The following is a 27988-nucleotide window of genomic DNA, read 5'->3' on the forward strand; positions in this document are numbered from 1 at the left end:
CTTCCCGAAGTCAAGATAAACAATACACACTGCTCTGCTCTCACCTCCAAAGCCAATTATTTCAGCAGAGAAGTTCGTTATCAACTCATCAAGTGTGAGTTCCCATTGGTAAGTCCAGCAAATATTCATGTCCTTCATGTGCCTGGAAATTATTTCCAGGATTAGGTGTTCCATCAGCATCTCAGGGCTTGAGGGAAGCTCCCTGGGTCCTCTTTCTTGTCCTTCTTGCAGAGAGCAGAGACATTTGCTTTCCTCCAGCAGTCCTGGGGTACCTCCCCAAAAAAACCATGATCATTCAAATGTTATTGAGAGCCTCCTTTCTCCAGAATATTCCCCTTCCCAGAATTCTTGAAGACAGTCCCTGATGCATGACGTTTTGCCTTAGGGGATGCTGGATCTCTCTAAATCTAGAAGGTATTGCCTGAATCTCTCAGAGAATTGTTTTATTAACATCCCAGGAAAGGTGATAGGAAGTTAGGAAATATTATGTGTGAGTTGATGATGGAAACCCCACCACTCAGGACACACAAGTCGGCACAGATTCCCAGCCTGATGATGTTCTATACTGTTGCAGTATATACAATGTTGGCAGTGTTTTCTTAGAAGTACTGAGGGGTCGACATCTTTGAAAGGGCTCCCAGAGCAAGAAACCGGGACCGCGATGGAGGCGCGCTGGTAGCCCCGGGACAGAAGCCTTCATCTCCCGGGGCGCCTCTGCTCCTCTGCCTACGCAGCTGCCAGCGTCCCTCGCCGAGCCCCCGTTCTCCTGAGTCCGCCGCTTGTCCTGCGACACCCGGGGCCTGGGGCGGGTGTGTCGGGGCGGGCAGAGGCGCCGGCGCTGCCCCGGCGAGGCGGGGCCGGGCGGGAGCGGCCCGGGCGCGGCTCCGCTCGGCTCCTGTGCGGCTGCCGCGGGGCCGGGGCCGGCAGCGATGTTGGCCGGGCCGGGGCCGTGGCTGCTGGCCTTGGTCTTGGCCTTGTGGCCGGCAGGTGAGAGCCGGGCGGGGAGGGCAGCGAGCCCGGGCCGGGGGAACGAGGGACAGCGACAGGGACGGGCAGGAGCACGGGCAGATGCAGATGCTGGGGGGAGAAGGAGGGCGGGTTTTGTCACAGTGCGGCGTCCGGGACCCCGGGACAACGCCCTCGGTCCGTGGTCGCGCCCTGCCCGATTCCTGCGCTCTCCCTCCGCAGGGCTCCGGGCACAGCTGAGGCTGCAGGAGGCCGGCGGAGGGCTGCGAGCGCCCGGGGACTCTGCCACCCTCTCCTGCCGAGGGTCCGGCTTCACCTTCGAGAATCATTATGTTCGGTGGTACCGTCAGGCACCCCGAGGCAGATTCGAATGGGTGTCCTTGATAAGCCATTACTCGTCAAAGATTCAGTTTGGGTCAGCAGTGGAAGGTCGAGCCACAGCCTCCAGGGACAATTCCCACTCTCTGGCATTTCTCAGCCTGCATCTCCTCCACGCCAGGGACGGTGCCCGCTACTTCTGTGCTGTCCGCACAGAGACACAAAATCCAGCTGAGGTTGAACACAAACCACCTGTCAGCATCTCAGTTCGCTGCCTCAGACCTGGAAGGGGCCTGTGTTGCCCCGATGTTCGGGGTTGCTGTAGACACAGTGCAGAGTTTTGAAATGTTTGATTCTAACAGGGACATACTACCTTTTGCTCTCCCCAAATGAGCTCTAACCTTTACGTTTACCTTCTTCCCATGTGTCATGCCAACTCACTTCTCACTTCAGCTTTGAAGTAATTTCCCTGTTTCCCTTGGTTTCCAGTATTACAGGTACCCAATCCAAAGGGTCAGGTGTGTGAATAGTCCTGCTATAGTTTTGGGCACAGCTCATGTCCACTCAGTCCAGCCCACGGGTTTTGCTGCCTGAGGGGTCAGCAGAGGAGAACGGGAATTCTAGAAAGTAATTTGGGAGCTCAGTGGGAGAATGGGGAAGGCTGTGTGTGTCTCTCCCAGATCTGAGATTCTACAGGGAGCAAGAGTTTTTGAGCAGATGGGTTTGCAGCTGCTGGATCCTGGACATCACAAGCAGAACCACGGGGACATGGTGGAGTAGACTGATTGCTTAAGCTGTTGCTTTTTGTTTACCCTTGTCTCCTGGGCTGTAGGTGGCCTTTCTCAGGTGAAGACAGAGGCCTCAGGCCCTACAGTAGGGAAGATCTCAGAGTCTGTCTGGCTCACCTGTCACATCTCTGGTGTAGCCATCACCGATAGCAACTACGCATGGGACTGGATCCGGCAGACTCCTGACAAAGAGTTGCAGCACCTAGTGATGCAGTATCCTTTCACACGGCTCCAGCACATCGCTTCATCCTTCCAGACCCGAGTCAACAGCTCTGCAGACCCCTCCAGGAACCAGCTGTGGCTGCAACTGCTCTCGCCAGCAGCTGCAGACACAGCCACCTATTTCTGCAGCATGAGAGATCTTGAAAAGGGCACAGTGCTTGAAAAGCAGGCAGGGCCAGGGCAGAATTGGAAGAAGGGGCTTTAATCTAGCCGGATCTTTTGTGGTTGCTCCAAGGCTCTTCCCAGATTTCTCAAGACTAGTCTGGGCTGTCTTTTGCAAAAACAGATGCAGATGTGCTACAGCAATAACAACAGCAGTGTCCCACAAGCAAACCCCAAACCATTAACATGTTGTTAACTCCTTCCTTCCTTCTCAGCATCTCCCACAGACAGAAAGAACCAGGGAAAGAGTGTTTTGGTTGTTTTGTTTTTTGTTAAGAATGTGATTGGTTTGGTTTGAGTAGAGTTAATTTTCTTCATAGTAGCAGGAAAGGGACTATATTTTGAATCTGTGCTGGAAAGAGTGTGTATAATTCAGTCATGTTTGAGTTATTGCTGAGCAGTGCTTACATGGAGTCAAGACCTCTTCTGCTCCTCATTCCACCCACCAGTGAGTAGCTGAGGGTACACAAAATTTGGGAGGGAACACAGCTGGTTCAGATGACCCCAGCTGACCAAAGGGGTATTCTGGGCCGTAAGACATCATGCTTGGTGTATAAATATAGGGAAGAAAAAGGAAGGTGATGGAAACTGAGTGGTTTTATTTCCATGTAGCCTCTATGTGTGATGGAGTTCTGCTTTTCTGGATTAGGCTGGACGCTTGCCTAACAATTGGAAGTTGTGAATGAATTCCTTGCTTTGCTTTGCTCACATATGCAGCTTTTGCTTTATTTATAAAAGTGTTGAGTAATTTATTAAACCCATGACTTTTCTCACTTTTACCCTTCCAATTCTCTCCCCACTTCAATGAAGGGGAAAGGAGGAAGCAGCCAGGTGGTGCTTAGTTACCATCAGTGGTTAAACCATGACAAAGAAATACAATGGGCACTGAAAGAGCTGCAGTTTTAGCATGGAAAGGTGGAACTCAACTGCATTTGGATACTTCATGATGTTTAGGGAACCTCACAGTAACATTGCAGTAACACATAACAATAATCAATTAATTGTATCTGAGGAAAGAGCAGCACTGCACCAGGAACTGCACTGCTAAGATGGACTTTACCAGGACATGATGAAAAACTCCTTCCCTGCACTCCCAGCTCTGTCTCCATGTAAATGAACACAGGTGTTCTTCTTCTGAGCACTGTGCATTCATTTCTTTCTTTAGAAGTGTAGGTTTTAATGGAAAACATAAGGAGACCTGTGCAAATACATCCATGGGCTTGTTCCTGAGCACAGTGCCTGAGGCATCCCATACAGGAGCTACAGATGTCAGAGGGTCAGGCAGTTCTCCCCAGGCTTTGCCCCAGTTCCCCCTTTGGCTTGATGGAAGAATTGCTGTAGTGGATTAATCTCAGAGCCATTCAACACAGCACTGCCAAAAGCCACGACCACAAAGATAATACCACTTGATTTCTTCTGTCAGAGGGATTGGAAGTAGATGATCTTTATGGGCCCTTTGAAGCCAAGCCAAGCCAACCCAACCCATCATCCTCTCTTGGAGAGGAGCCCAGGCCATGTGCCCTGACCTGCACTGCACCACATGTTTCCCTTCCTGGGTCACGAGAGCTGTCCCACCACTTCTCTCTGCTGTCCACGAGGTCATTGCCCTGCACCTACTGGTGGAGCTCTAATGTCTTGTGTTTGTTTCCCTCCTCCATGTGCTTCTGCACAGGCACTGTAAAGAGGCACCCATCCACAGTAATTTCACAGAGGATTTTCTTTTCCTCCACAGATATTCCTCATGTATGTTCACACTCTTACCAAAAACACCATAAAGACTTTCTAAGGTACTAAATGACCCCCAGGCACCCATTCTAAGAGACCAGAGGGCACATTCCTCCTGCTTCTGAGCACTGAAATGAAGGGGGGAAAGTGGACAGTTTTCAGCAAGTCAGAAAATTTTTAGAAATGCTTTGATATGACATGAAAAGCACTGATTATTTTCCTGCTTTCTATGCAGCTTAACTCCCTCAGACTTTTCAGAGGGGCCATGTAATCCGCAAGTTCTCATTTACAACTCAACCTTTCTGATATTATCTTAGATCCTTCCTTGAAAGCCATATGGTGTTTCTTTATGTTGTACGTTGGATCTCAAACCACTGCTGAAGTCATGTGACTGCCTGTATAAACCAAAATTCCATGTAGTGGAACAGAGACAGTTTTTACAAGGAAATAGATCACGGTGTACAGGGGCCGGAGTACCACAATGATATAAACAGCATAGGGGCCTGTACAAAAACAAAAAGAGGGAAAAAAGGTGAGATATTTTGGGAAAGAAAGGAGATGGGTGACTCTAGTGAATAAGAAGAGAAGTACAACATGCTTCCTATATTCCCTTTTATCCTGGAAAGATAAAAAAGCTCATAAGGATTCTAACAAGTGGAAGAAAGGGAAAATTTGAAAATTCTGTACTCAATCAAGCTATTTGAAATCATTAAACAATCAAATTAATATTTTTCCATTTCTAGTTTTGTAAGTAAATGTACCTCTGGATCCTCTCACAGGCTTACACCCCTGGAAAACAAGGACTAATGGCTTTTCATCGCCTGTTCTTAAAACGCTTTTGAACACCATGAGGAAAGAGTGAGTTATTCGAATAAGGCTTAGCAGTGTGTGAACTGGGAAGGTTATATTTGGACCAGGGACGACTCTTACAGTTGTACCAAGTAAGTGGCATTTCTTTCTTTCTAAAAATTCATTTAAAATTAAGGTGGGGGTGGAGAAAGGAATTTAAAGGTTTGGGTTCACTGAAAGGAGATTCAGCTGCGATAATCCCTTGAATGCACTCGCTCTCCAGCCAGGCTTTCAAGACAAACCCTCAGCATGGAGCTGCTCAGGAAGCTTTCCCAGGAATAACTGGGCTGATTCTGCATAGCACCATGATTCCATGATCCCCAAACACCAGCAGGGCACTGCTTTGCATGTGATGACTGATTCCCACTTTGGGCAGCACTCTGGCCCAAATTTACTGTCCAGTGTCCAATTCTCCAGTGGATTTGCACTGCCTGACCTGGGGCAGGAATGCAGAGCTCCGTGAAAAGCTCACAGTGCTGAGGAGGTTTGAGACAGATCTGTCACTGCCTGGTTTGGGAAGTTCTGGTTTGACACTGGCACCACACTGACAGTGTCCCCAGGTATGGAATTCCACTGTCCTGGGGACAGAGCAGGAAGGAGGTTAACTAGCCTTGGGCTTAAATTCTCACAAGTGCCTCATATCCAAGAGCTCCTGGAATGACAGACAATTGTCTGCCAGGTTGAGTGGGCTCTGAAAAGAGCAATGTGGGGAGTAGGGATTATTAGAAGCCTTAGTTATTCCTATCTTTCTTTGCAATTCCATGATATACAAAATAGGTGCATGTCACCTCAAGTGAAGCTATCATTCTGAAGGAAGATTTCTTCAGACTTCATTCTGACAACAGACCTCATGTTTTCATGCCGTTCAATGATTTTCTTTTTCTAGCCAAAGACGGCATATTTGCAGTGCTGCACAGAGATTATGGGATTATGTTTGGTGCTAAAAACATATTGGGCCTTAAGTATCAAAGTCCCTTTGAGACTGCTGAAATACTTAATATGTTGAAGGCAAAGTTTCCAGGGTGTAAGCAACCTCCTCCTTTTGGTTTTGAATTCCTTTGGGGATACTAATCTGCATTTTAAGGTGTTTACAGCACAAATACTTTATTATCCAAATATTTTGAGAATTCCCCTAATTCAAAATGGCATAAGATAAGAACCATTGCTGCCACTGTGGGATTCTCTGGGCATATTCTGTTGAGGCCTCAGTTAAGGACAGAGAAGGTTTTCCTTTTGGTACGGTTTGGTTTATTCCAGATTAAACATCCATTGAGAATGCTAAGGCCCATTACGTTCTGGAATATTGGGCTCATCCTGGGACTTCATAGGACAAAAGTGAAGGAGAACAACTTTTTTGTCCAAATAAATTTTCAGAACATAAAATATTAATCCCTTCCAGAAGCAAGCAATGGTAGGAATTCATGGCTGTACTGTCAAGTAAGGTAAACTCATGGGACTCGGGTGAGGCTTCCGGGGTCTGATAAAACAAGTCTTCTGCTCCCTGAACCACAATTGCACTGTGTACATTATTGCTTGCTGAAGATCTTGCCCAGGCAGTTATTGCAGAGAAGCAGCCTGTTTGTATTCTGGCTGTTTGGAAAGCCTGGGGAGGAGACCACATGAAAAGCCTTTCAAGGTCTTCTCAGAGAACACAGAATGCACAGGACTGACAGGCTCTGGCCAAGCATGGTACAACACCTGGGAAGGAAATGTGTATAGGAAGAATAGCAAAATGAGCCCTTTTTGATTTACGCGTTTTAACTGTGTTACTGCTGCTCTTGTCTTTGGGAATGGAACTCAACTGACTGTGGAGCCAAGTAGGTATCCTTTATACATTACCATTTTCGGAGCTGTTACTCTTTCATTTTCCCCCTTTTAAAATATTTTATTCCCCCTAAAATTCATGCAGATACTCATGTTTTTCAGTCACTAATTAGGCTTTCTATGTGTAATCTTTTGCATGCAACTAGACAATATATATGTAAAAATATTCTTATCCCACTTCTCAGTGTTGCCAAAGAACTTGAACTCCACAAGGGTAGTTCTGTCTGCTATCATTCTGAATTTCTTTGGAACATACATCTATCCACTTTTTCAAGCTTCTTAATAAGATTTTCATCATCATTGTTGGGCTTTGAAGTCACGCTTGGACTGTCTAAAGGGAAATAAACTGTCTGCGGAAGTTGGCATACAAGTTCCTAAGACAATCTATTGTGTCAGAGTTAAAAATACAACAGTGATAGCAGAGAAGGGTACAAAAGTATAAAATATAATCTTATGCAACATTTCTGTACTAGTTTAGTCTTACTAAGTTGTTCAGAGTTTGGATTCAACTGAACTGGTCAAACCAAGTTAATGGATGTTCAATTTCTCTTGGATGTCAGGGAGGGAGAGTAAAAGAAAAAAGTGTATGCATTTGTTTCTCATGAATATGCAAGGCAATCCAGATAGAACTGTTATGTTTTGAAATTAAAGTGCTGAGAAAGCAGAATAAGTGGACTCTTGGAGTGGCATTCATAAAAGTTCCCTTCTTGCTTAGAGGTCCATTATAAAATCAAGGGTTCACTTACAAGAACAAGCTTTGGCAAAAGGAAGTGGCAATCCTGTGGGATTAAATCTCCTAAAAAATATGCCCCTCATGCCACATTCGGTCTTTAATTTGATCTTTTGGAAGAAGCAGCAAGAAATAAAGACCACAAAAAGTGATTGCCAATGCTACAAATTAGTCACAGCTGGAGTACATGTGAATTTTTGGACACTCAGCACTCAGTCAAGTCTGCAGTTAAATCAATCCTGTCCAAACCTTGCTTTTCCTTACAGACGTTCCAGAAACTTCTGTCCCTCAAGTCATTGTGATGAAATCAAAGCAACTGAAAGAAGGTGGCAGCACTGGGAAAGCAGCATGTTTGGCAAGGAACTTCCTTACCAAGGACATCAGCTTGGAGATGCCCTCTCAGGAGGTCGTATATGAACAGAACACATCCATTTGGACGTCAGAGGGGTTGTACAATGCAATTAAAGTGGTCAATGTGACAAAAGACACAGAGGTGACCTGCACAGCCAAATCCCACAACAGCACGATAACAACACAGCCAGGTACAGCTTGGTGGCACAGCTGTCACTTATTTCTGGAGACAGTGGTCTGTGGGGCTTTGTGCTCTCCTTCTTGACAGCACTGCCCTGGGCAGCCAGCAGAAATGAGACAGACATTGGGTACTGCAGCAGGGAGAGCTGAAAGATGTTTCAAAGCATCTGAAAGAAATGGTTGCAACTATTGAATTACTTTGAGATACTCTTTTGGGGGGAAAGAGGGAAGACACAATCTATTTGTTCAAAATGTGAATTTCCTTATGACTAAATATTTGACCCTGTAGCAGCAAACCTGCTGCAGCACAAGCTGGAACAGCCTTTCTAAAACCTACAAAAAGCTAAAGGTGGGGTGCGTTGTGAGGTTATTTCATTGAATAGGTTTTCTATTTTGCGCCATTATCTTTGTAGTCCTGAAGGTCTTTCATATAGTAAAACCAATGCAGGAATTCTTCTGTTTCCTGCAACTGCACGGAGAAATTGTCTCCTCAAGTTAATGTTGCAGTTAATGACGGATCATCTGAGCCCCAACTTTCCTCAATTCCTAGAAGAAATGTCACCTGAAGATTTCTTTTAATCCTGTATATATGGTGGATATAGGTTTAAATGCCTTTTCTTTATCATGCTACAGAAGAGGAGGCTGAAGAACCAGTAACAGGGGCCAGTGACAGGGTTTGCAACAGCACAGACCCCTCAGCACAAGGTGAGTTACCCAAACAGGATGTGAAGTTCCATTGCTGTTTGGGGGATAAAGGCATGGAAATGTATTTTCGCCAGGGCAGAGGACTCAGAGCACAACACATTCAGCAGACACAAGCTGCTGTTCCAAGGCTGCTCCTGCAGTTACACACAAGCCCCAGGAAGCAAAAAGCAACAGAGACAGACCCTGAGCTCCCCTGTTGTTCCATGTTCTCTATCGGCTGTTCCTTTGCTGCTCTTCCTTTCCCTGAAACTGTCTCCTGTGGTTTTCCCACTTTCTGCCAAGATCACAACATCAAAACCCAGACCATGATCTCTCTCTCTCTCTCCTCTTTTCTGGTCACTGAGCAGACCCTGAAGGGCAGAGAGTGAACATGCTGTCCATGGCTGTGCTGGGTTTGAGAGTTCTGCTAGCAAAGAGCATCGCCTTCAATGCCCTCATGATTATCAAGTTGTTTCTTTTCTGAGGTAAGAGAACTCACAGCTATCAAACAATAGTTCACAGGCCCAATTTCATTAAATGTACTTTAAACCTGTCTTTGCTCTTCCAGACATGGGGAATGAAGGCAAGAGGAGCCCGAAGAAGAGCAGGAAAGAATGTGAACCAGCAGCTCAAGGGGGTTGAACAAGCCGGCGCAGAGCTGCTGACAGAGACCACCCAGCACTCAAGGCAGCCCCTTCCCCTGAAGACATTGAACACTGTTCACTCCTGCCTGGCCAGCTGATTTACACTGATGACTTTTAAGTGCTTTTGCTGTTTCCTACTCCTCTGACAACTGAGGAGAGTGGATTTATCCTCATGCTCCTGCTAAGTAGATCTCCCCACTCTTCTGGCATTGGCACACAAGGGTCCAACCTGCTTCAATAGCTTTGAAGACTCCAATGCTCACTCTAGAGAGATGGCCTTTTAAAAGCACCTTTCCCAGGCATGTTGTGTTACTGCCTGTGGAACGGAAGTAGCACTGCTGAGGGAATTCAAGCCCAGTAGTTGCCATGTGTAGTTTCAGGTTTTAGATAGCGTAAACAACTCTGTGTTGGAGATAAGACAACATGTGCAGAATCTAAAGTTGTTTCATTCAACTAGATTATGTTCATTTTTTTATTAAACCTTTAGTTCTTCTGCCAAGTGAATTGCACGTGAATTTTAGGTTCCTGTAGTAGTGACAAGAATAAAGTTTTCTAAGCCACAATGATCTCAGTTTTCTGTACTTTTTTTCCCAAGCTGGGGTGGAAATTGCTGGAATCCAACTGTCCTAAAGCCCACTGGGATCTGAAACACAGCTTTGATACTGCAGATTTCCTGTGGGCTGAATTTCTCTTTTACAGACTTTGTGCAGGGAAGGGTCTCTCTGGCACATTCAGGAGCTTCAGTGAGGAGAGTCCTTGCTGAAGGCATGAGGGAGGAAAATGCTCATACCAGCAGAGAAGAAACCCTGCTGTTGTTTTACACTCAGGGAGAGGAGGAAGGGGCCACCAGAAAATAATTTGGGGTGGTTTGATGGAGTGATAGTTTCCATAGCAACTTGGTTCTTGCCTAACAGAGCCCAGCTCACACCTTCCCCAAGTCATCTCCTCTCCCAAGCTACAGGCAGGATGCTGTGGTCACCATTTCTGATTCAGTCACACCAGGCAGCATTAACCCTCCTCTGCTTTTGACAACACAAGTTAACCACATCCTGAAGGGGAAAGAAGGCTTTGCTCCCCCTGCCTGAGTTTCTGCTGCCTTCAAGAGAGCCTCTGCACAGGACACAGCAAGGGCTGCTGCATTGTGCCTGCTCAGCTCACACCCTCAGGCCCTGCAGACAGCCAGAGAAGAGCCTCAGCCCTTGCAGAGGCTCTGTGAAATTTGCATGGAAAATCCAAATCCAGTGAATCGCTCATTTCCTGCATTCTACCACCATAACATCAATCAGGGGGAGCCGTTCATCAGCATTGTTATGCTGATTTTACAATGACACCCAGAACCTTTTCCTCAAGCCATCCACACCTTTTCTGTCTCTCAGGCAGATTTATATATTCAGAATACTCCCTCAGACACAACTGAGGAATCAGATGGACAGGAGGGAAAGCTCAGTGATTAAGTGCTGTTATAATCCCTCAGTCATAAAGTCGTGATGAAGTCTGGGACTAGGATTGGATCCATCCACATCTCCTCTAGAAGGAGTTTACAAAGCAGCAGAGCCCTTTCTGCACCTCATGACACAATGGGAGGGACTGCCTTTTATAGTTCTACCCCTTTCTTTCCCCCTGTCTCCACATCAATCTTTCCAAATTAATTCCAATTTGATGTTCCTCTCCCTGATTCATCCATGTAGGAAAGCTCTACAGTGAGCTGTTGGCCAGTGCCACACTTTGGCCAATCTGGGTTAAACCTGCTTTTGATGTTCCTCTCCCTGATTCATCCATGTAGGAAAGCTCTACAGTGAGCTGTTGGCCAGTGCCACACTTTGGCCAGTCTGGGTTAAACCTGCTTTTGCTGACACCTCTGGCAGTGAGTGTTTCATTGCCCTAAAGCCCTCATTTCATGACAGGGTCCCAGATTGTCCCCACTAAGCCCTGGCTTTTCACTTTGCATTGACAATGTAGAACATGCAGCTCAACACAACAGGAGAATAGAAGTGTTTCCAGTCCAATAGTAGGATTGTCCCAGTGTGGTTAATTCCACATAAGGGGACAGAATCTGCAGCTCTGCCACCTGGTATCAGCTGAGGAGAGTTTTGTAGAGAAACTGTGCTCCACATTAAAATAGCCTCTATAGTTAAAAGAAACTCCTTTATATGTGGAATTATCCTGACATCTGAAAATACAATATTGTCCTGGAAGGGATCGCAGGATAGCAAAAGAATGGAGGATAATTATAAACAGAACTCTTTGCTACAATACATTTTGACAGTACTATCCTATTCTCCTACAGATTAATTTGTGTCCATACTTGATTGTGCTCTGACAAATTTGAAAATCTCTGGGAGTTGAGCCCCTGTCCCTGGAGACATCCGAAAGCCACCTGGACATGGTCCTTGGCAAACAGCTCCAGACAGTCCTGCTAGAGCAGGGGAGACCCAGTCACCTCCAAGATACAGAAAAGATAATGAGCATTAATTAACATTAACTTCAAACATCAGCCCTGGCATGGTCAGAGACACCTGGTCTGGGACAAGATCAAGAGGAGAACAAAGAATGATTATTAAAATAATATGGAAGCTGAAGGGATCATTAGGAGACCAAATACTACAAATTGTGGAAGTTGTGCCCAAAGGACATTCAACCAATGTATTTCTCTGGATTTTGACTGTATACGAACAGGAAAACTACTGAAAACCTTGTATGATGGAAGGATATTTTCTGCACAACCCATGCACTGTGTGGGTGAAATGATTTCTGCTGTTCATCTTGCCCAGAATAAAGTAATTCCTTGATCTCTAACATTAAAAAATGCTGTTGGAGAGTTTTTTTCTGACAGTTTCCATGACAAGACCACCCACAACATGAACTTCAATAGAACTTTTAAAGCAATTTGAGGAAAATTTTTACCTCTAGCACATTTATTTTTCCTTCTCATTGGTGAGTCTCACACACAAGAGTGTGGTATCTGACATCGGTCCTGCTGAGCAAGTCAAAATGGTGAGAGCTCTCTCCTGTGGCAGAGAACATTAAAAGCATCCTGAAAGAATAAACCTCTCTCCAGAGGCTACATGGGAAAGCATTATGAAGAACTCCATGACAATGGGCCATAGCAAATAGCTTTCTGTGCCACTGAACCCTTCTGTTTTCTTATACCACATTAAAAATACAATGTAATAATCATATTACTGCATCTGCTGGGCAAAATCTCACCTGTCTGTTTTGTGTCCCAAAATCCTAAAAAGCTCCTGACAAAAATAGGTCTAACATATACAGAAACTCATTAAATGTATGGGTAATAACCTGACTGCAAGGCAAGTTGTCTTTCTCTCTTCCCCTTATATTTCAGTCATCAGATATGGTCTGGAGTGAAATATTGGGAACCTGATCTTCCCCTATAAAACTATTGAAGCTTGGGGAGTGCAGAGCTCCTGGAAATTCCTGTCTTTTCAAAGCACAGCTTTGAAAATAGATGTCAATTCCTGGATTTCTGTAGGGAGGGCCTTAGTTGATTCCTGGCTATGCCAAAGCCTCCCACCATCAGGGCACTTTCTCTTTGGTGACCTGTATTGAAACATAACCTGCAGGGAAACAGAGTAGAGGCACCCCAGCCTTCATTACATGGGCACCTCTAACAGGCATTGTGCACGCACAGTTTTATTTTGATGAGAAATAGAGTCTCTGGCCATGGGGTGCCACCTCCTTGGGAGCACTGCTAGATCATCCTTGGGACAATATCTTTCTCTAACACTTGACAGGGTTCAGATCCAGAGGCCAAGAGTTTCTGTCCTCTCCCAATCCGCTTGTCAGTGCCCACAGCCCCGCACAATATCAGCAAGGGGAGCACAGATAGGAGCACACACAGGGTTGGGTACCACAGCCACAGGAACAGCCCAAGCAGCCTTGGCACCAGGGCCTCCACACCTGGAACGACTAATGCTGAGATCAGATTTGTCTCCAGCCCACTCTGGGCAGATCTGCTCTTATCTCAAGCCTTCATGCCCACACTGGATGCCAAATAAGGCTGTTGGGGTTTAGGAATGGTATTCCCCAATTTAGTGTTCCCACTGACCCACTCCAAAGCAAGCCTGAGGCTCTTCCACAGGATCACACAGAGTGTGAGTATGGAGAGGGCTTAATAGAAAGATGGGGTCCACTCAGTGTGAGAGACACCCAGGAGGGCATCAGGATCTTCAAGTTCTGCTCCTCCTGCCCCACCTCTCCCCCTCACTGGTGTCATAGACAGAGGGAGGGACCAGCAGGGACTGGGCCTGGGAGCAGTGTCAGAGGCCCAGGCAGGGCAGGTGTGGGCAGAGCTGCTGTGCAGGCAGAGAGAAGGTGGAGAGAGTCCACACAGAGCAGGCCTGGCCATGTGGAGTGCCCTGTACGTGAGCTTCTTGCCCATTGTAGGTAAGTGAAGGCAAGGGCTGATGGCCCCAGGAGCTGAGCGTGGCCCTGGGCTCTGCAGGGCTCTGGGGAGCTGTGCTGAGCGCCTGCAGCCGGACCTGTGCCCCGGCTCCAGCTGCCCAGCCATGCCTGTGCAGCACGGGGAGAGCAGCCCTGCTCCTCTTGCGGCTCTGAGCTCGGCACCTCCATCCCAGCTGCCTCCTCTGCAGCCTGGGCACACGCAGGGCACCTCCCTGCTGCACTCAGATCTCAGGGCCCAGCGCTTTGCCCTGGCACTGGACACTGCTCCTGGGCACTGCGGCCCCTCTGGCACACACGAGCTGGAGCATGGCAGCACGGGGCACAAGCCCCACTGCCTGGGACAGGCCTTTGTCTTTGCTGTGCTCCTCTTGAGCAGTTTCAGGGGCAGGAGAGTGGGTTCCTCACCATCCTGTCTTGGCAAGGACAAAGGAATTTGTCCCCCCTGGGTATGAATCCTTCCAGCTTCTTTGAGGGAAATCAGGAAAAGCTTCCTGTGTGACAGGGAAAAGGAGGGAGGGAAATGTGGTGTCTCCTTCCTTGTGAGCCTTGCTAGCTGCCACCAGCTCTGCCCATCTTTGACAGCTGGCTTCAAAGAGCAGGATTTTGTCCTCCCACTGGTCCAGTGCCAGTCCAAAGCCCCACCAGCATTGCCCTGACCTTTGCTGAATCTTGGAGTGACTGTGGCTTGTTCTTGCTCTCCGCAGCAGTCACTGGCCAGGTGGCCTTGGAGCAGCAGCCCAGGGAAGTGACCGTGCAAGAGGGAAAAGAAGTCACCTTTGAGTGCAGCATGAAGGGAGATGATATGAGCGACTACTACACGTACTGGTACCGTCAGGGCCCAGGAGCCATGGAATGGGTTTGCATGGGCAGTTCTGCCTATGGAGAAGGTTTCCAAGATCGCTTTAAGGGACGACTGGAGAGCTCCAAGAACAACTTCACACTGCAGATCCTGGCAGCAGAGCAAGGGGATGCAGCAACGTATTACTGTGCAGCAGACCCACCCTGGAGCCTCTCTGTAGCAGAGTGAACCAAAAACCAACAGATGGGCAAGACAGATCTCCCAGCATTTCCTGCTAGCAGCTGCTCCCTCGGGCTCTTGTCAGATAATGGCAGGTGCAGGAAACATCCCTCTGGCTTGGTGGCTCTAAAATGCACTGAAGGGAGGTTGGCTGTCAGGGCTGGTACCATTTATGGTGCTGGAGGATCCATCCTGGAAACTGCAGAAGCTGTTTGGGCAAGTGCAGGTTTAGTGCACATTGCCTGGGTGTGGATATTCTTAGTTCAGTCAGAGAGAAAAAGAGAAGGTTTTCTAACCAGGTGAGAGCCTGGGAGACAGTTAGGAAAGAATGTAAATAATTCTCTAATCTATCTTGTTGTTCACATTGTTTATAGATATGTTCTGCCACCGTTCGTCATTCATTGCACACCATTGGTGTGAGATATTTTTCCTCTAGGACCAATGAAATTAGTCTGCACTATGTTCCCTATATAAGAGTGCTGCATTTGTAATAAATCAGAGTTCATTCTCTTTGCCTTTGACTTGGAGTCTTCTCGTTCACGGCCTGCTCTATGGTAACACCTGGGCTCCTGTCCAGCACAGCCTCATTTCTCCTCTGTGCCTTAGCTGCATGGGGGCTATGGATGCCATGGGATGATGGAGATGTGTTGCTGTAGCTTCCAGAGTGCTGTGGTGGATGCAGCCAGGCTGTTTTGGAAAGCCAGATCAGCAGGGATGACATTGCTCTACAAGGTGGATGCTACAGAGCTCCTGATCAGGAAGAAGGAGTTGAAAATAGGTGGTGAGTTTACTTTGGTTTCCCTCCAGTGGTTCAGCAAGCGGCTGTCTCAGTGCCCATACTCCTCAATCAGACAGAGGGAAAATAATGCAATTAAGAATTGTGGGTTGAGATAAGGACAGGTCGCAGGAGGGCCACCATGGGCAAACATGTGGACTTGGATAAGTGAATTTGAATTTTGGTAAATCTAATCAGAGTAGGATAATGAGAAAAAAAATTGCAGATCTAAAAACCTCTCATCTACCCAAACATTGTTCAGGAAAGGGGATTGCAACCATCAGTTCATAACCCATTTTCTCTGCCATTTCTTCCTTCTCATGCCCTTCTCCAGAGTGTGGAGTCCAGAGGAAGCATTTCTCCAGGAAATTTTCAACTTTGGTTCTTGGCATTGACTGCAGTTCTTCACAAACTCCTCCAGTGTGTGTCAGAAGTTCGCTGTGCAGTCCTTGCGGAATAGACTGCTTCAATGTGGATCCCTGCAGGTTCTCTCAGAAAAGATGCTATGACATGGGCTACTTCTTCCATGAGACCACAGTTCCTGTCAGAAACTGGCTCCAACATGAGCTCTGCATGGAGTCCCGGACCTGCTCCGGACATATCCAGTTGCTTCTGTGTGGGGAACTCCTTGGGCTGTAGGGTCAATATCTGCTCCACCATCACTTGACGTTACCTGCACCATCCTGGTCTTCCCTGTGCACATCAGGGCAATCTCTCTTCTGGCACCTGGAGCACATCCCAGCCCTCCTTCTTCATGGACATTCAGCACAGCTTTGGGAAGTGTGAGTCTCACTTAGCCAGGTTTACAGCGTTCTACGGTGAGACAAAGGGTCTTGGTGGGTGAGAAGAAGGTGGATGCTGTGCATTCTTCATTTAGTTGTGCTCTCAGCACTGACTTCCCTGGAACCTTTTGGACAAAATCCATTCTTATGGACAAGAAAACAGCTCAGTCACTAGTTTCTTTCAGGAGTAGATACTGTGTGGCCCATCCTCTCCCCTTGGTCTGTGGGAAATGAAATTCCTGAAGGCTGAAGCCTGAGGTGAATAAAGCATCCAGGACCTCAGCCCTGTCCCGTGTCCTCTGTCACCTGGTCCCCATCCCATTCAGCAGTGGGCCCATGTTTTCCCAGCCTCATTTGTCCATGCAGCCTCCTGGCATGTTGACCTGACTCCTTGCTCACGGGGGAGGAATCCTCCTCAGCTCAGCACTGCTGGGGCTGGGGACCAATGTGTCCCCTGCTGGGCTCCCAAGCCTGGGAAGGACATGGACAGAGGAGATCAAATGCAATGAAGGGCCATGAACACAAGGAAGGGAACAGCTGACATATAAGGAGAGCCTGGGAGATCTGGGTGCATTTAGTACAGACAAGAAATTGCTGGCAGGAAAATTTGTCACACAAATCCCTTGCAGTCCTCCATCGATGGCCTTTGGTTTTTGGCAGGGGAGAAGGCAGGAGCTTCTACTCATCATTTCCCAATTGAATTTCCTCCCATGTACTCTGTCCAGGATTGCAGCCTCCATCAACAAGCCATGGACAGCAATAGAGTTGTCAAGCTCCAGGAAGCAGCCAAGAGAATGCTTGTTCTTTCCCTTCTTTCTAGAGCCATTTTTTAGCTAAACCTTTAAAAAGTAAGTTCTATTGGTAATATTCCTCTAAGCATCCTCTTGTGGCAAGGAACTTACAGACATTGCAAGGGATGTTTTCTCCTATCCCTCAGACTTAAAAAATTATGGGGAAAGACTTTTTAATACAGGCAGTTGTTTAATACAGGGCAGTTGTGAAGATTCCCCCGCGGCTGTAGGGGGCGATGTGCACGGGCTGAACTGCCTCTCTGCATGTGGGTAATGGTGGGTGGGCGGGCAGGAGAGATGGAGAAGGTGCTCCCTTTACAAACCCAGATGGGGCAGCCGATCCTGGTGACCATCCAGGTGGCCAAAAGAACTGTAGCAGGAACCTGAGAATCAGCAGCTGCAATGGCAGAAGAGAACACACCCAGGGTTGCAAACAGTAGCTTCCTTCCCGAGCTGTGCCAGGAGCCGTGGGACCTCAGGTGGACACGGGGTGTCAAGTTTAAGTGTAAAAAAAATCCCTGAGGCAGTGGCAGAAAACAGCAGGCTGGGCAGTGGCAGCCAGGCTCCCACAAACAGCTGGGAGACACTCCCTCCAGAGGGGGTAAGGGGTCTGGGTCCCAGGTTTCCCCTGAGGCACCCAAACTGTTGGTGAGCATCCCTCCCATTGAGATGGGTTGTAGGAGATTAACCATTGCAACAACTATTTTTAGGAGCAAAGGCTCAGCCATGGTGGGGTGAGCCGTGGAGGACAGAACTCCATGGTGGTAGTGAATTCTCCCTGCAGCAGCAGCCCAGCACCAAGAATATGACTGTTTCTTCTCTTATCCCCAAAGCAAGGGCCAGGGAGGAGCTGAGCCCAGCTCCCTGACTTCACCCCCAGCCAAAATCTCATCTCTGCACTTCCCAGGAGAAAGCCCCAAGCTAAGAGGGGAGCCAACTGCACCCTTTCCCCTCCTCCCCCTCCCAGTCACATCTTTTGTCTCTAAAAGTATCATCGTTACCCTCTCTTAGGCAACAAAATGGAGAAAAATTCCCTGAGAGAAAGAAAAGAAAATGGACAAATCTTAACCTCTATCACCTGTTAAAGTTGAACATGTCCCTGATTGTTGCAGGCGGGTAACACTAAATGACTTTTCATTTTCACTTCCAAATCAAACTTCTGTGATTCTAAACCTCTCTACATTTCTATGCATTGATGAGTTAGTTTTTTCCTTGCCCTATGCAGAAATCTCAATGTGCCTGAGAATCTCGCATGGGATCAGAGACAGGGTGAATTTTGAAGATGCCTCGCTTGTAGAAAGAGTGCTACAAAGAGAGATGGTGTCAGACTTTTTAACACTGTCTAAAGCAAAACAGCCAAAGGCTAACACTTTGACACAAGAAGGTACATGCAAAAAAGTTATATGCAAAAAAGAAGCTGTTTATAACAAAGTGTTTACAGTTTTTTGTCTTTGTCATGCTGTTGGGAAATATACCAAGTTGAAATTTTTTTATTTTAAAACTTCAGTCATGTTTCTTCGTCTTTGCCCCAGGGGAAGGGAATTGAAGTTTCTTTTCAGGGCATTGTTCCACCAGGTGAGGCCAGATGAGCTGAACATCTCAACAGAGTGGGAGCAGCACAGAAGATACAGAAGAGATAACGACCATCAATGACCATTCATGAACCATGAACTCCAAATATCAGCCCTGGCATAATCGGAGACACCTGCTCGGGGAAAGGAGACAGGAACTAACCAAGGCATGAGGACCAAATTAGCAGTGGAGACCAAGAAATTCATATCCAATAGGAAACCAAATGCAAAGAACTACGTATCTTGGGACCAATGAGCATTGAACCAATGATTTTCTCTGGGTTTTGGCTGTATAAGTATCTGAAAAATCTAGTACAATTCATGTGTCTTGGAATGATCCTCTCTGCACACCTGCTCCATGTGTGGATGAAAGGATTTCTGCTGAACATCATGGCCAGAACAACATCCTGGCTAGAATAAAGTAATGCCTTGATTCTCTAACACTAAATATGTTGTTGGAGGGTTTTTGTTTTTTCCATAGTTTCAGTGACAATGCCAAAGATTCAACAGATTGGAAGCATCACATCAGCACATTCCACAGCTTTCCTGCAGGCCTCAAGCATCAAGGAAGAGAAAACAATTTGACGCACTCAAGGGAACAGCAGATGAACACGCCCGTGTTACCAATGGGAAATAGCAGCACTGCTGTAAAACCAGAGGTTAAAAATGAGAAGCACACCTCTGTCCTTGGGAAGAACAACAGCAAAACAGGATGAAATCATGCTATTTGCTTTTTGTGTCTTAGAACTGCATCTGAGAATTCAGAAAATGCTCCACAATTCCAGGCTACCATTAATTAAAATGATTAAGATAAAATCAAATCAAAAGCCAACTTCAGTCAATGTGAAAAATGCATATTAAATGATTTGCTCTTTGCAAATATTAAATTGATTACTATACATGTAATGTTGGAAAGTTATTTTGTAGTACTCTATTAATCCTTTTTAAGTAGTATGGTAGATATTGTTTTAGGTTATAATATAATGTTAAAATAGAAACAATGCGATGTAAGGAATTTTTTTAACTAACTCAAGAAAGGGATGAGACCATCAAGAAATTCTTCACACAGGGATAATAGCAACAAGACACCTAAGAGTTACTGCCTCCTTATCAGAAAAGACAAACATCCTTCCACCTCCTCTCTGTCTTTAAAGAGCCACCCTTATATGGGGCAGATGGGAACAGAATAGCAAGGGTACAGCATGACAACGCCTGAGCCTCCCATCAAGTTGCAGGAAAGCAGTCTCCACCAATAAACAGCAGAGAAGAGTTGACTGACAGACTTTAGGAGGGGCCAGGGTTGGCTGATACAACTCCTCTCCAGGGTATAAAAGGCGAAGTATCCACCTTGAAGACGAGCCATGTGGTAGGCAGCCACGATGGGGGCTCCCAGGCCTGTTTTTCCTTATTTAGTCCTTTTGTTGTAATTTTGTTAAGGTTTAATAAACCTTTTAAAAAATTTAAAGTGAGCAGTTGTTTCTCACACCACTTATGAGTTTACTCAGGAGCCCTTTGTTCATCATTTTGGACTTTTGACACAATGCTTGACTTATTGCTTTGTCAAGAGAAACCATTCTTGAGGTTCCAGGAGCTAATCTCTGAGAATGAGCAGTTCTCCTAGACCCCTCATGTGTCCAGGAGCATAACCCATGGAATTCCTCCCAGAAGACCCCAGATTCTGCTCGCCTGAAGCTCAGGGCTCCAGTCCTGTTTTTGCATTGCTCTCTTCTCCCTGGATCCTGAGCTCAAGCAGTGCATGGTCACTGCAGCCAAGGCTGCCCCAACCACCTCACATCCACCACCAATTCTTCTTCACTGGCACATAGAGGTCCAGCTCACCAGCCACTTGTGTCAGCAAATTTCTTGTGAACACTCCAGAAAAATCCTTCATTATGTGCTCAGCTGTGCTGTCCTGCCATCAGACACCTGACACACTTCTCGCACCCCATGAGGACCAGAGCCCATGGATGTCCCATTTATCCCATGAAAGCCTCGCCTATTTCTTCCCAATCCTCTCATGTTTTCTAGCCATATTTCTGTCTTGGGAATGGCTTCCATTCCCTATCCATTCATAGTTTTGTTTTTGTTTTGAATCTGGAATGGTCCTTGCCTCCCCTAGCTCGGGGATTTTCACGATGGGTGAGGGGCATCCTGTGAGGGTTGGAGACAGAGGCTGCTGCTTCCATCTGGTGGGGCTGCTCAGCTCAGGAGCCACAGGACAAGGGTGTCTGACTGGAGACACTGTTGCCCTGTGGTTTTTGCCTGTTTTTCTTTCTTTTCTTTTCCTTTGGCTCTGTGAGTAGGGCATGCCAGCTTGCTTCTCTGCTCCTTTGTCACTTGGGAGCCCCGAGCCAGCGCACACTATGCAGGGAACCAGGAGGCAGGAGAACGCTGGGACACGCCCTGTGCTAACTTCAGGAGCAGCCACTGCCAGTGAGCTCTGCAAAGAAGCAATCCCCCTCCCAGCCCTGCTGTTTTCTGCCAGTGCTTCAGGGATTTTTGCAACACTATCACTTAACACCCCCTGTCTGTGGAGACACCTGTGGCTCCTGCCACTGCTTCAGAGTTTCTCCTACACTTGGTTTAGCACCCTGCCTGTGCTCACCTCTGCCTTTCCAGCCTGCTGCTCCAAGGTTCCTGCTATAGATGGTTTCACTATCCAGAGGGGCACCAGGATCGCCAGCCCTGGGGGTTTGTCAAAGGAGCCCCTCCTCTGTCTCTGCCACCATTACCAACATGCAGAGAGGCGGCTGAGCCGCGTCACAGCGCCCCCTGCAGCCCCGGGGGAATCATCGCACCTGCCCTGCTCAGCCATGAGCCAGCAGCGCCCCTGCTGGCTGTGACCGGAACTGCACCAAAGGGGAATGAGCCTGCGGCCGAGAGAGGCTGGGACTGGGTGTCTGGTTGTGTTTGGTGCTGATGCTGTTTGTTTGTTTGTTTGCCTTGTTATACATACACATACTGGTAAGGAACTGTTATTCCTTTCCCATATCTTTGCCTAAAAGCCCCTTTATTTCAAAGTTATAATAGTTTGGAGGGAAGGGGGTCATATTCTCCATTCCAAAGGAGGTTCCTGGCTTCCTTGTCTGACAAGTGTCTTTCAAACTAGGACAGACACCACCTCCTGTGTGAGGCAGCAAAGGCAGCGGATGGAGCAGCTACAAACTCACACAGAGTACCTTTACTTCTATGACCTTGCTAACCTGGGGGAATCCCTGAGCAACAGCCATGCAGAGGCAAAGAGAGACACTGGCATCTAAACTGGGTCCCTGCTAGAGGATCTCTGGATGCAATTCACCCTGGGCTGGCCAGGGTAATTCCCAGCTAAAAGGTCACTTCAGCAGTCTACGATACTTCTGTGTCTTCTGCTTTTAATCCATTCCTCCCAAAATCCCCAGATCTAACCTGCTACATCCCAGGACCCCTGTCACACTACCACTAGTACCCACAAGAAAAGAAGTAGGGCGATTAAACTGCGTTGTAAGAAATGCTCCAAAATAACATAAGAACTATTGATTACTTTTCTGCTTTCTATCCAGCTTAACTCCCTCAGACCATTCAGTGGAGCCATGTAATTCCCCACCAGTTCTCATTTAAAACTCATCATCTCTGATATTTTTTTAGATTCTTCCTTGAAAGCCATATGGTGTTTCTTCATGTGGTACGACGGGTCTGAAACCACTGAAGAAGTCATGTGACTGCCTGTATAAACCAAAATTCTGTGTAGTGGAACAGAGACAGTTTTTGCTAGGAAATATATCACTGTGACTGACATTATGCTACCACAATCATTTAAACAGCATAGGGACATGTACAAAAACAAGAGGGAAAGAAGGTGAGATATTTTGGGAAAGAAAGGAGATGGGTGACTCTAGTGATTAAGAAAAGAAGTACAACATTCTTCCTATATGTCCTTTTGTCCTGGATACATAAAAGAGCTCATGAAGGTTCAAAAATGTGGAAGAAAGGGAGAAGTTGAAAATTCTCTACTCAGTCAAGATATTTGAAATCAATGAAAAATTCAACCCTTTTTTGTTCCTTACCATTTTTGGAAGTAAATCTACCTCTGGATCCTCTCAGGAACTTACAACCATGGATAATTAGGACTAAAGTCTTTTCTTCACCTGTTTTTACAACAAATTTGAACACCATGAGGAAAGAGTGAGTTATTCGAATAAGGCTTAGCAGTGTGTGAACTGGGAAGGTTATATTTGGACCAGGGACGACTCTTACAGTTGTACCAAGTAAGTGGCATTTCTTTATTTCTAAAAATTCATTTAAAATTAAGGTGGGGGTGGAGAAAAAAATTTAATGGTTTGGGTTCACTGAAAGGATTTTCAGCTGCGATAATCCCTTGAATGCACTTGCTCTCCAGCCAGGCTTTCAAGACAAACCCTCAGCATGGAGCTGCTCAGGAAGCTTTCCCAGGAACAACTGGGCTGATTCTGCATAGCACCATGATTCCATGATCCCCAAACACCAGCAGGGCACTGCTTAGCATGTGATGACTGATTCCCACTTTGGGCAGCACTCTGGCCCAAATTTACTGTCCAGTGTCCAATTCTCCAGTGGATTTGCACTGCCTGACCTGGGGCAGGAATGCAGAGCTCCGTGAAGAGCTCACCGTGCTGAGGAGGTTTGAGACAGATCTGTCACTGCCTGGTTTGAGAAGTTCTGGTTCGACACTGGCACCACACTGACAGTGTCCCCAGGTAAGGAATTCCACTGTCCTGGGGACAGAGCAGGAAGGAGGTTAACTAGCCTTGGGCTTAAATTCTCACAAGTGCCTCATATCCAAGAGCTCCTGGAATGACAGACAATTGTCTGCCAGGTTGAGTGGGCTCTGAAAAGAGCAATGTGGGGAGTAGGGATTATTAGAAGCCTTAGTTATTCCTATCTTTCTTTGCAATTCCATGATATACAAAATAGGTGCATGTCACCTCAAGTGAAGCTATCATTCTGAAGGAAGATTTCTTCAGACTTCATTCTGACAACAGACCTCATGTTTTCATGCCGTTCAATGATTTTCTTTTTCTAGCCAAAGATGGCATATTTGCAGTGCTGCACAGAGATTATGGGATTATGTTTGGTGCTAAAAACATATTGGGCCTTAAGTATCAAAGTCCCTTTGAGACTGCTGAAATACTTAATATGTTGAAGGCAAAGTTTCCAGGGTGTAAGCAACCTCCTCCTTTTGGTTTTGAATTCCTTTGGGGATACTAATCTGCATTTTAAGGTGTTTACAGCACAAATACTTTATATTATCCAAATATTTTGAGAATTCCCCTAATTCCAAATGACATAAGATAAGAACCATTGCTGCCACTGTGGGATTCTCTGGGCATATTCTGTTGAGGCCTCAGTTAAGGACAGAGAAGGTTTTCCTTTTGGTACGGTTTGGTTTATTCCAGATTAAACATCCATTGAGAATGCTAAGGCCCATTACGTTCTGGAATATTGGGCTCATCCTGGGACTTCATAGGACAAAAGTGAAGGAGAACAACTTTTTTGTCCAAATAAATTTTCAGAACATAAAATATTAATCCCTTCCAGAAGCAAGCAATGGTAGGAATTCATGGCTGTACTGTCAAGTAAGGTAAACTCATGGGACACGGGTGAGGCTTCCGGGCTCTGATAAAACAAGTCTTCTGCTCCCTGAACCACAATTGCACTGTGTACATTATTGCTTGCTGAAGATCTTGCCCAGAGAGTTATTGCAGAGAAGCAGCCTGTTTGTATTCTGGCTGTTTGGAAAGCCTGGAGAGGAGACCACATGAAAAGCCTTTCAAGGTCTTCTCAGAGAACACAGAATGCACAGGACTGACAGGCTCTGGCCAAGCATGGTACAACACCTGGGAAGGAAATGTGTATAGGAAGAATAGCAAAATGAGCCCTTTTTGATTTACGCGTTTTAACTGTGTGTTACTGCTGCTCTTGTCTTTGGGAATGGAACTCAACTGACTGTGGAGCCAAGTAGGTATCCTTTATACATTACCATTTTCGGAGCTGTTACTCTTTCATTTTCCCCCTTTTAAAATATTTTATTCCCCCTAAAATTCATGCAGATACTCATGTTTTTCAGTCACTAATTAGGCTTTCTATGTGTAATCTTTTGCATGCAACTAGACAATATATATGTAAAAATATTCTTATCCCACTTCTCAGTGTTGCCAAAAAACTTGAACTCCACAAGGGTAGTGCTGTCTGCTATCATTCTGAATTTCTTTGGAACATACATCTATCCACTTTTTCAAGCTTCTTAATAAGATTTTCATCGTCATTGTTGGGCTTTGAAGTCACGCTTGGACTGTCTAAAGGGAAATAAACTGTCTGTGGAAGTTGGCATACAAGTTCCTAAGACAATCTATTGTGTCAGAGTTAAAAATACAACAGTGATAGCAGAGAAGGGTACAAAAGCATAAAATATAATCTTATGCAACATTTCTGTACTAGTTTAGTCTTACTAAGTTGTTCAGAGTTTGGATTCAACTGAACTGGTCAAACCAAGTTAATGGATGTTCAATTTCTCTTGGATGTCAGGGAGGGAGAGTAAAAGAAAAAAGTGTATGCATTTGTGTCTCATGAATATGCAAGGCAATCCAGATAGAACTGTTATGTTTTGAAATTAAAGTGCTGAGAAAGCAGAATAAGTGGACTCTTGGAGTGGCATTCATAAAAGTTCCCTTCTTGCTTAGAGGTCCATTATAAAATCAAGGGTTCACTTACAAGAACAAGCTTTGGCAAAAGGAAGTGGCAATCCTGTGGGATTAAATCTCCTAAAAAATATGCCCCTCATGCCACATTCGGTCTTTAATTTGATCTTTTGGAAGAAGCAGCAAGAAATAAAGACCACAAAAAGTGATTGCCAATGCTACAAATTAGACACAGCTGGAGTACATGTGAATTTTTGGACACTCAGCATTCAGGCAAGTCTGCAGTTAAATCAATCCTGTCCAAACCTTGCTTTTCCTTACAGACGTTCAAGAAACCTCTGTCCCTCAAGTCATTGTGATGAAATCACAGCAACTGAAAGAAGGTGGCAGCACTGGGAAAGCAGCGTGTTTGGCAAGGAACTTCCTTACCAAGGACATCAGCTTGGAGATGCCCTCTCAGGAGGTCGTATATGAACAGAACACATCCATTTGGACGTCAGAGGGGTTGTACAATGCAATTAAAGTGGTCAATGTGACAAAAGACACAGAGGTGACCTGCACAGCCAAATCCCACAACAGCACGATAACAACACAGCCAGGTACAGCTTGGTGGCACAGCTGTCACTTATTTCTGGAGACAGTGGTCTGTGGGGCTTTGTGCTCTCCTTCTTGACAGCACTGCCCTGGGCAGCCAGCAGAAATGAGACAGACATTGGGTACTGCAGCAGGGAGAGCTGAAAGATGTTTCAAAGCATCTGAAAGAAATGGTTGCAACTATTGAATTACTTTGAGATACTCTTTTGGGGGGAAAAGAGGGAAGACACAATCTATTTGTTCAAAATGTGAATTTCCTTATGACTAAATATTTGACCCTGTAGCAGCAAACCTGCTGCAGCACAAGCTGGAACAGCCTTTCTAAAACCTACACAAAGCTAAAGGTGGGGTGCGTTGTGAGGTTATTTCATTGAATAGGTTTTCTATTTTGTGCCATTATCTTTGTAGTCCTCAAGGTCTTTCATATAGTAAAACCAATGCAGGAATTCTTCTGTTTCCTGCAACTGCACGGAGAAATTGTCTCCTCAAGTTAATGTTGCAGTTAATGATGGATCATCTGAGCCCCAACTTTCCTCAATTCCTAGAAGAAATGTCACCTGAAGATTTCTTTTAATCCTGTATATATGGTGAATATAGGTTAAAATGCCTTTTCTTTATCATGCTACAGAAGAGGAGGCTGAAGAACCAGTAACAGGGGCCAGTGACAGGGTTTGCAACAGCACAGACCCCTCAGCACAAGGTGAGTTACCCAAACAGGATGTGAAGTTCCATTGCTGTTTGGGGGATAAAGGCATGGAAATGTATTTTCGCCAGGGCAGAGGACTCAGAGCACAACACATTCAGCAGACACAAGCTGCTGTTCCAAGGCTGCTCCTGCAGTTACACACAAGCCCCAGGAAGCAAAAAGCAACAGAGACAGACCCTGAGCTCCCCTGTTGTTCCATGTTCTCTATCGGCTGTTCCTTTGCTGCTCTTCCTTTCCCTGAAACTGTCTCCTGTGGTTTTCCCACTTTCTGCCAAGATCACAACATCAAAACCCAGACCATGATCTCTCTCTCTCTCCTCTTTTCTGGTCACTGAGCAGACCCTGAAGGGCAGAGAGTGAACATGCTGTCCATGGCTGTGCTGGGTTTGAGAGTCCTGCTGGTAAAAAGCATCACCTTCAATGCCCTCATGATTATCAAGTTGCTTCTTTTCTGAGGTAAGGGAACGCACAGCTATCAAACAATAGTTCACAGGCCCAATTTCATTAAATGTACTTTAAACCTCTCTTTGCTCTTCCAGACATGGGGAATGAAGGCAAGAGGAGCCCGAAGAAGAGCAGGAAAGAATGTGAACCAGCAGCACAAGGGGGTTGAACAAGCAGGTGCAGAGCTGCTGACAGAGACCACCCAGGACTCAAGGCAGCACCTTCCCCTGAAGACATTGAATACTGTTCACTCCTGCCTGGCCAGCTGATTTACACTGATGACTTTCAAGTGCTTTTGCTGTTTCCTCTCCTCTGACAACTGAGGAGAATGGATTTATCCTCATGCTCTTGCTAAGTAGATCTCCCCACTCTTCTGGCATTGGCACACAAGGGTCCAACCTGCTTCAATAGCTTTGAAGACTCCAATGCTCACTCTAGAGAGATGGCCTTTTAAAAGCACCTTTCCCAGGCATGTTGTGTTACTGCCTGTGGAACGGGAGTAGCACTGCTGAGGGAATTCAAGCCCAGTAGTTGCCATGTGTAGCTTCAGGTTTTAGATAGCGTAAACAACTCTGTGTTGGAGATAAGACGACTTGTGCAGAATCTAAAGTGATTTAATCCGGACAGATAATTTAAATTTTTTTATTAAGCCTTTAGTTCTTCTGCCAAATGAATTGCACGTGAATTTTAGGTTCCTGTAGTCGTGACAAGAATAAAGTTTTCTAAGCCACAATGGTCTCGGTTTTCTCTGCTTTGTCTTCTGAAGCTGGGGTGGAAATTGCTGGAATC

The 27988-nt window shown here is 46.1% G+C and overlaps 1 protein-coding gene, 1 long non-coding RNA gene, 1 pseudogene and 1 gene segment (V, D, J or C); all 4 read left to right on the top strand.

Moving 5' to 3' along the window:
* LOC137486668 (T-cell receptor alpha chain constant-like) overlaps positions 1 to 27988 on the top strand; it is a 172853-nt gene that overhangs the window by 48806 nt on the left and 96059 nt on the right.
* Positions 592 to 27785, top strand: LOC137487045 (T cell receptor alpha chain MC.7.G5-like). The gene is made up of 7 exons (XM_068212693.1): positions 592 to 987; positions 14570 to 14888; positions 24723 to 24775; positions 25779 to 26054; positions 26678 to 26749; positions 27095 to 27211; positions 27295 to 27785. Exons 1-6 carry the CDS (start codon positions 930 to 932, stop codon positions 27208 to 27210), a joined length of 894 nt encoding a protein of 297 aa, XP_068068794.1. The 5' UTR covers positions 592 to 929; the 3' UTR covers position 27211; positions 27295 to 27785.
* LOC137486665 (T cell receptor delta constant-like) lies at positions 5029 to 9856 on the top strand (annotated as a pseudogene).
* Positions 22388 to 23743, top strand: LOC137486671 (uncharacterized). The gene is made up of 2 exons (XR_011005775.1): positions 22388 to 22637; positions 22858 to 23743. It is a non-coding gene; the product is annotated as an uncharacterized lncRNA (long non-coding RNA).

The sequence above is a fragment of the Anomalospiza imberbis genome, chromosome 22, assembly GCF_031753505.1.
Source record: "Anomalospiza imberbis isolate Cuckoo-Finch-1a 21T00152 chromosome 22, ASM3175350v1, whole genome shotgun sequence".
Classification (NCBI taxonomy): Eukaryota; Metazoa; Chordata; class Aves; order Passeriformes; family Viduidae; genus Anomalospiza; species Anomalospiza imberbis.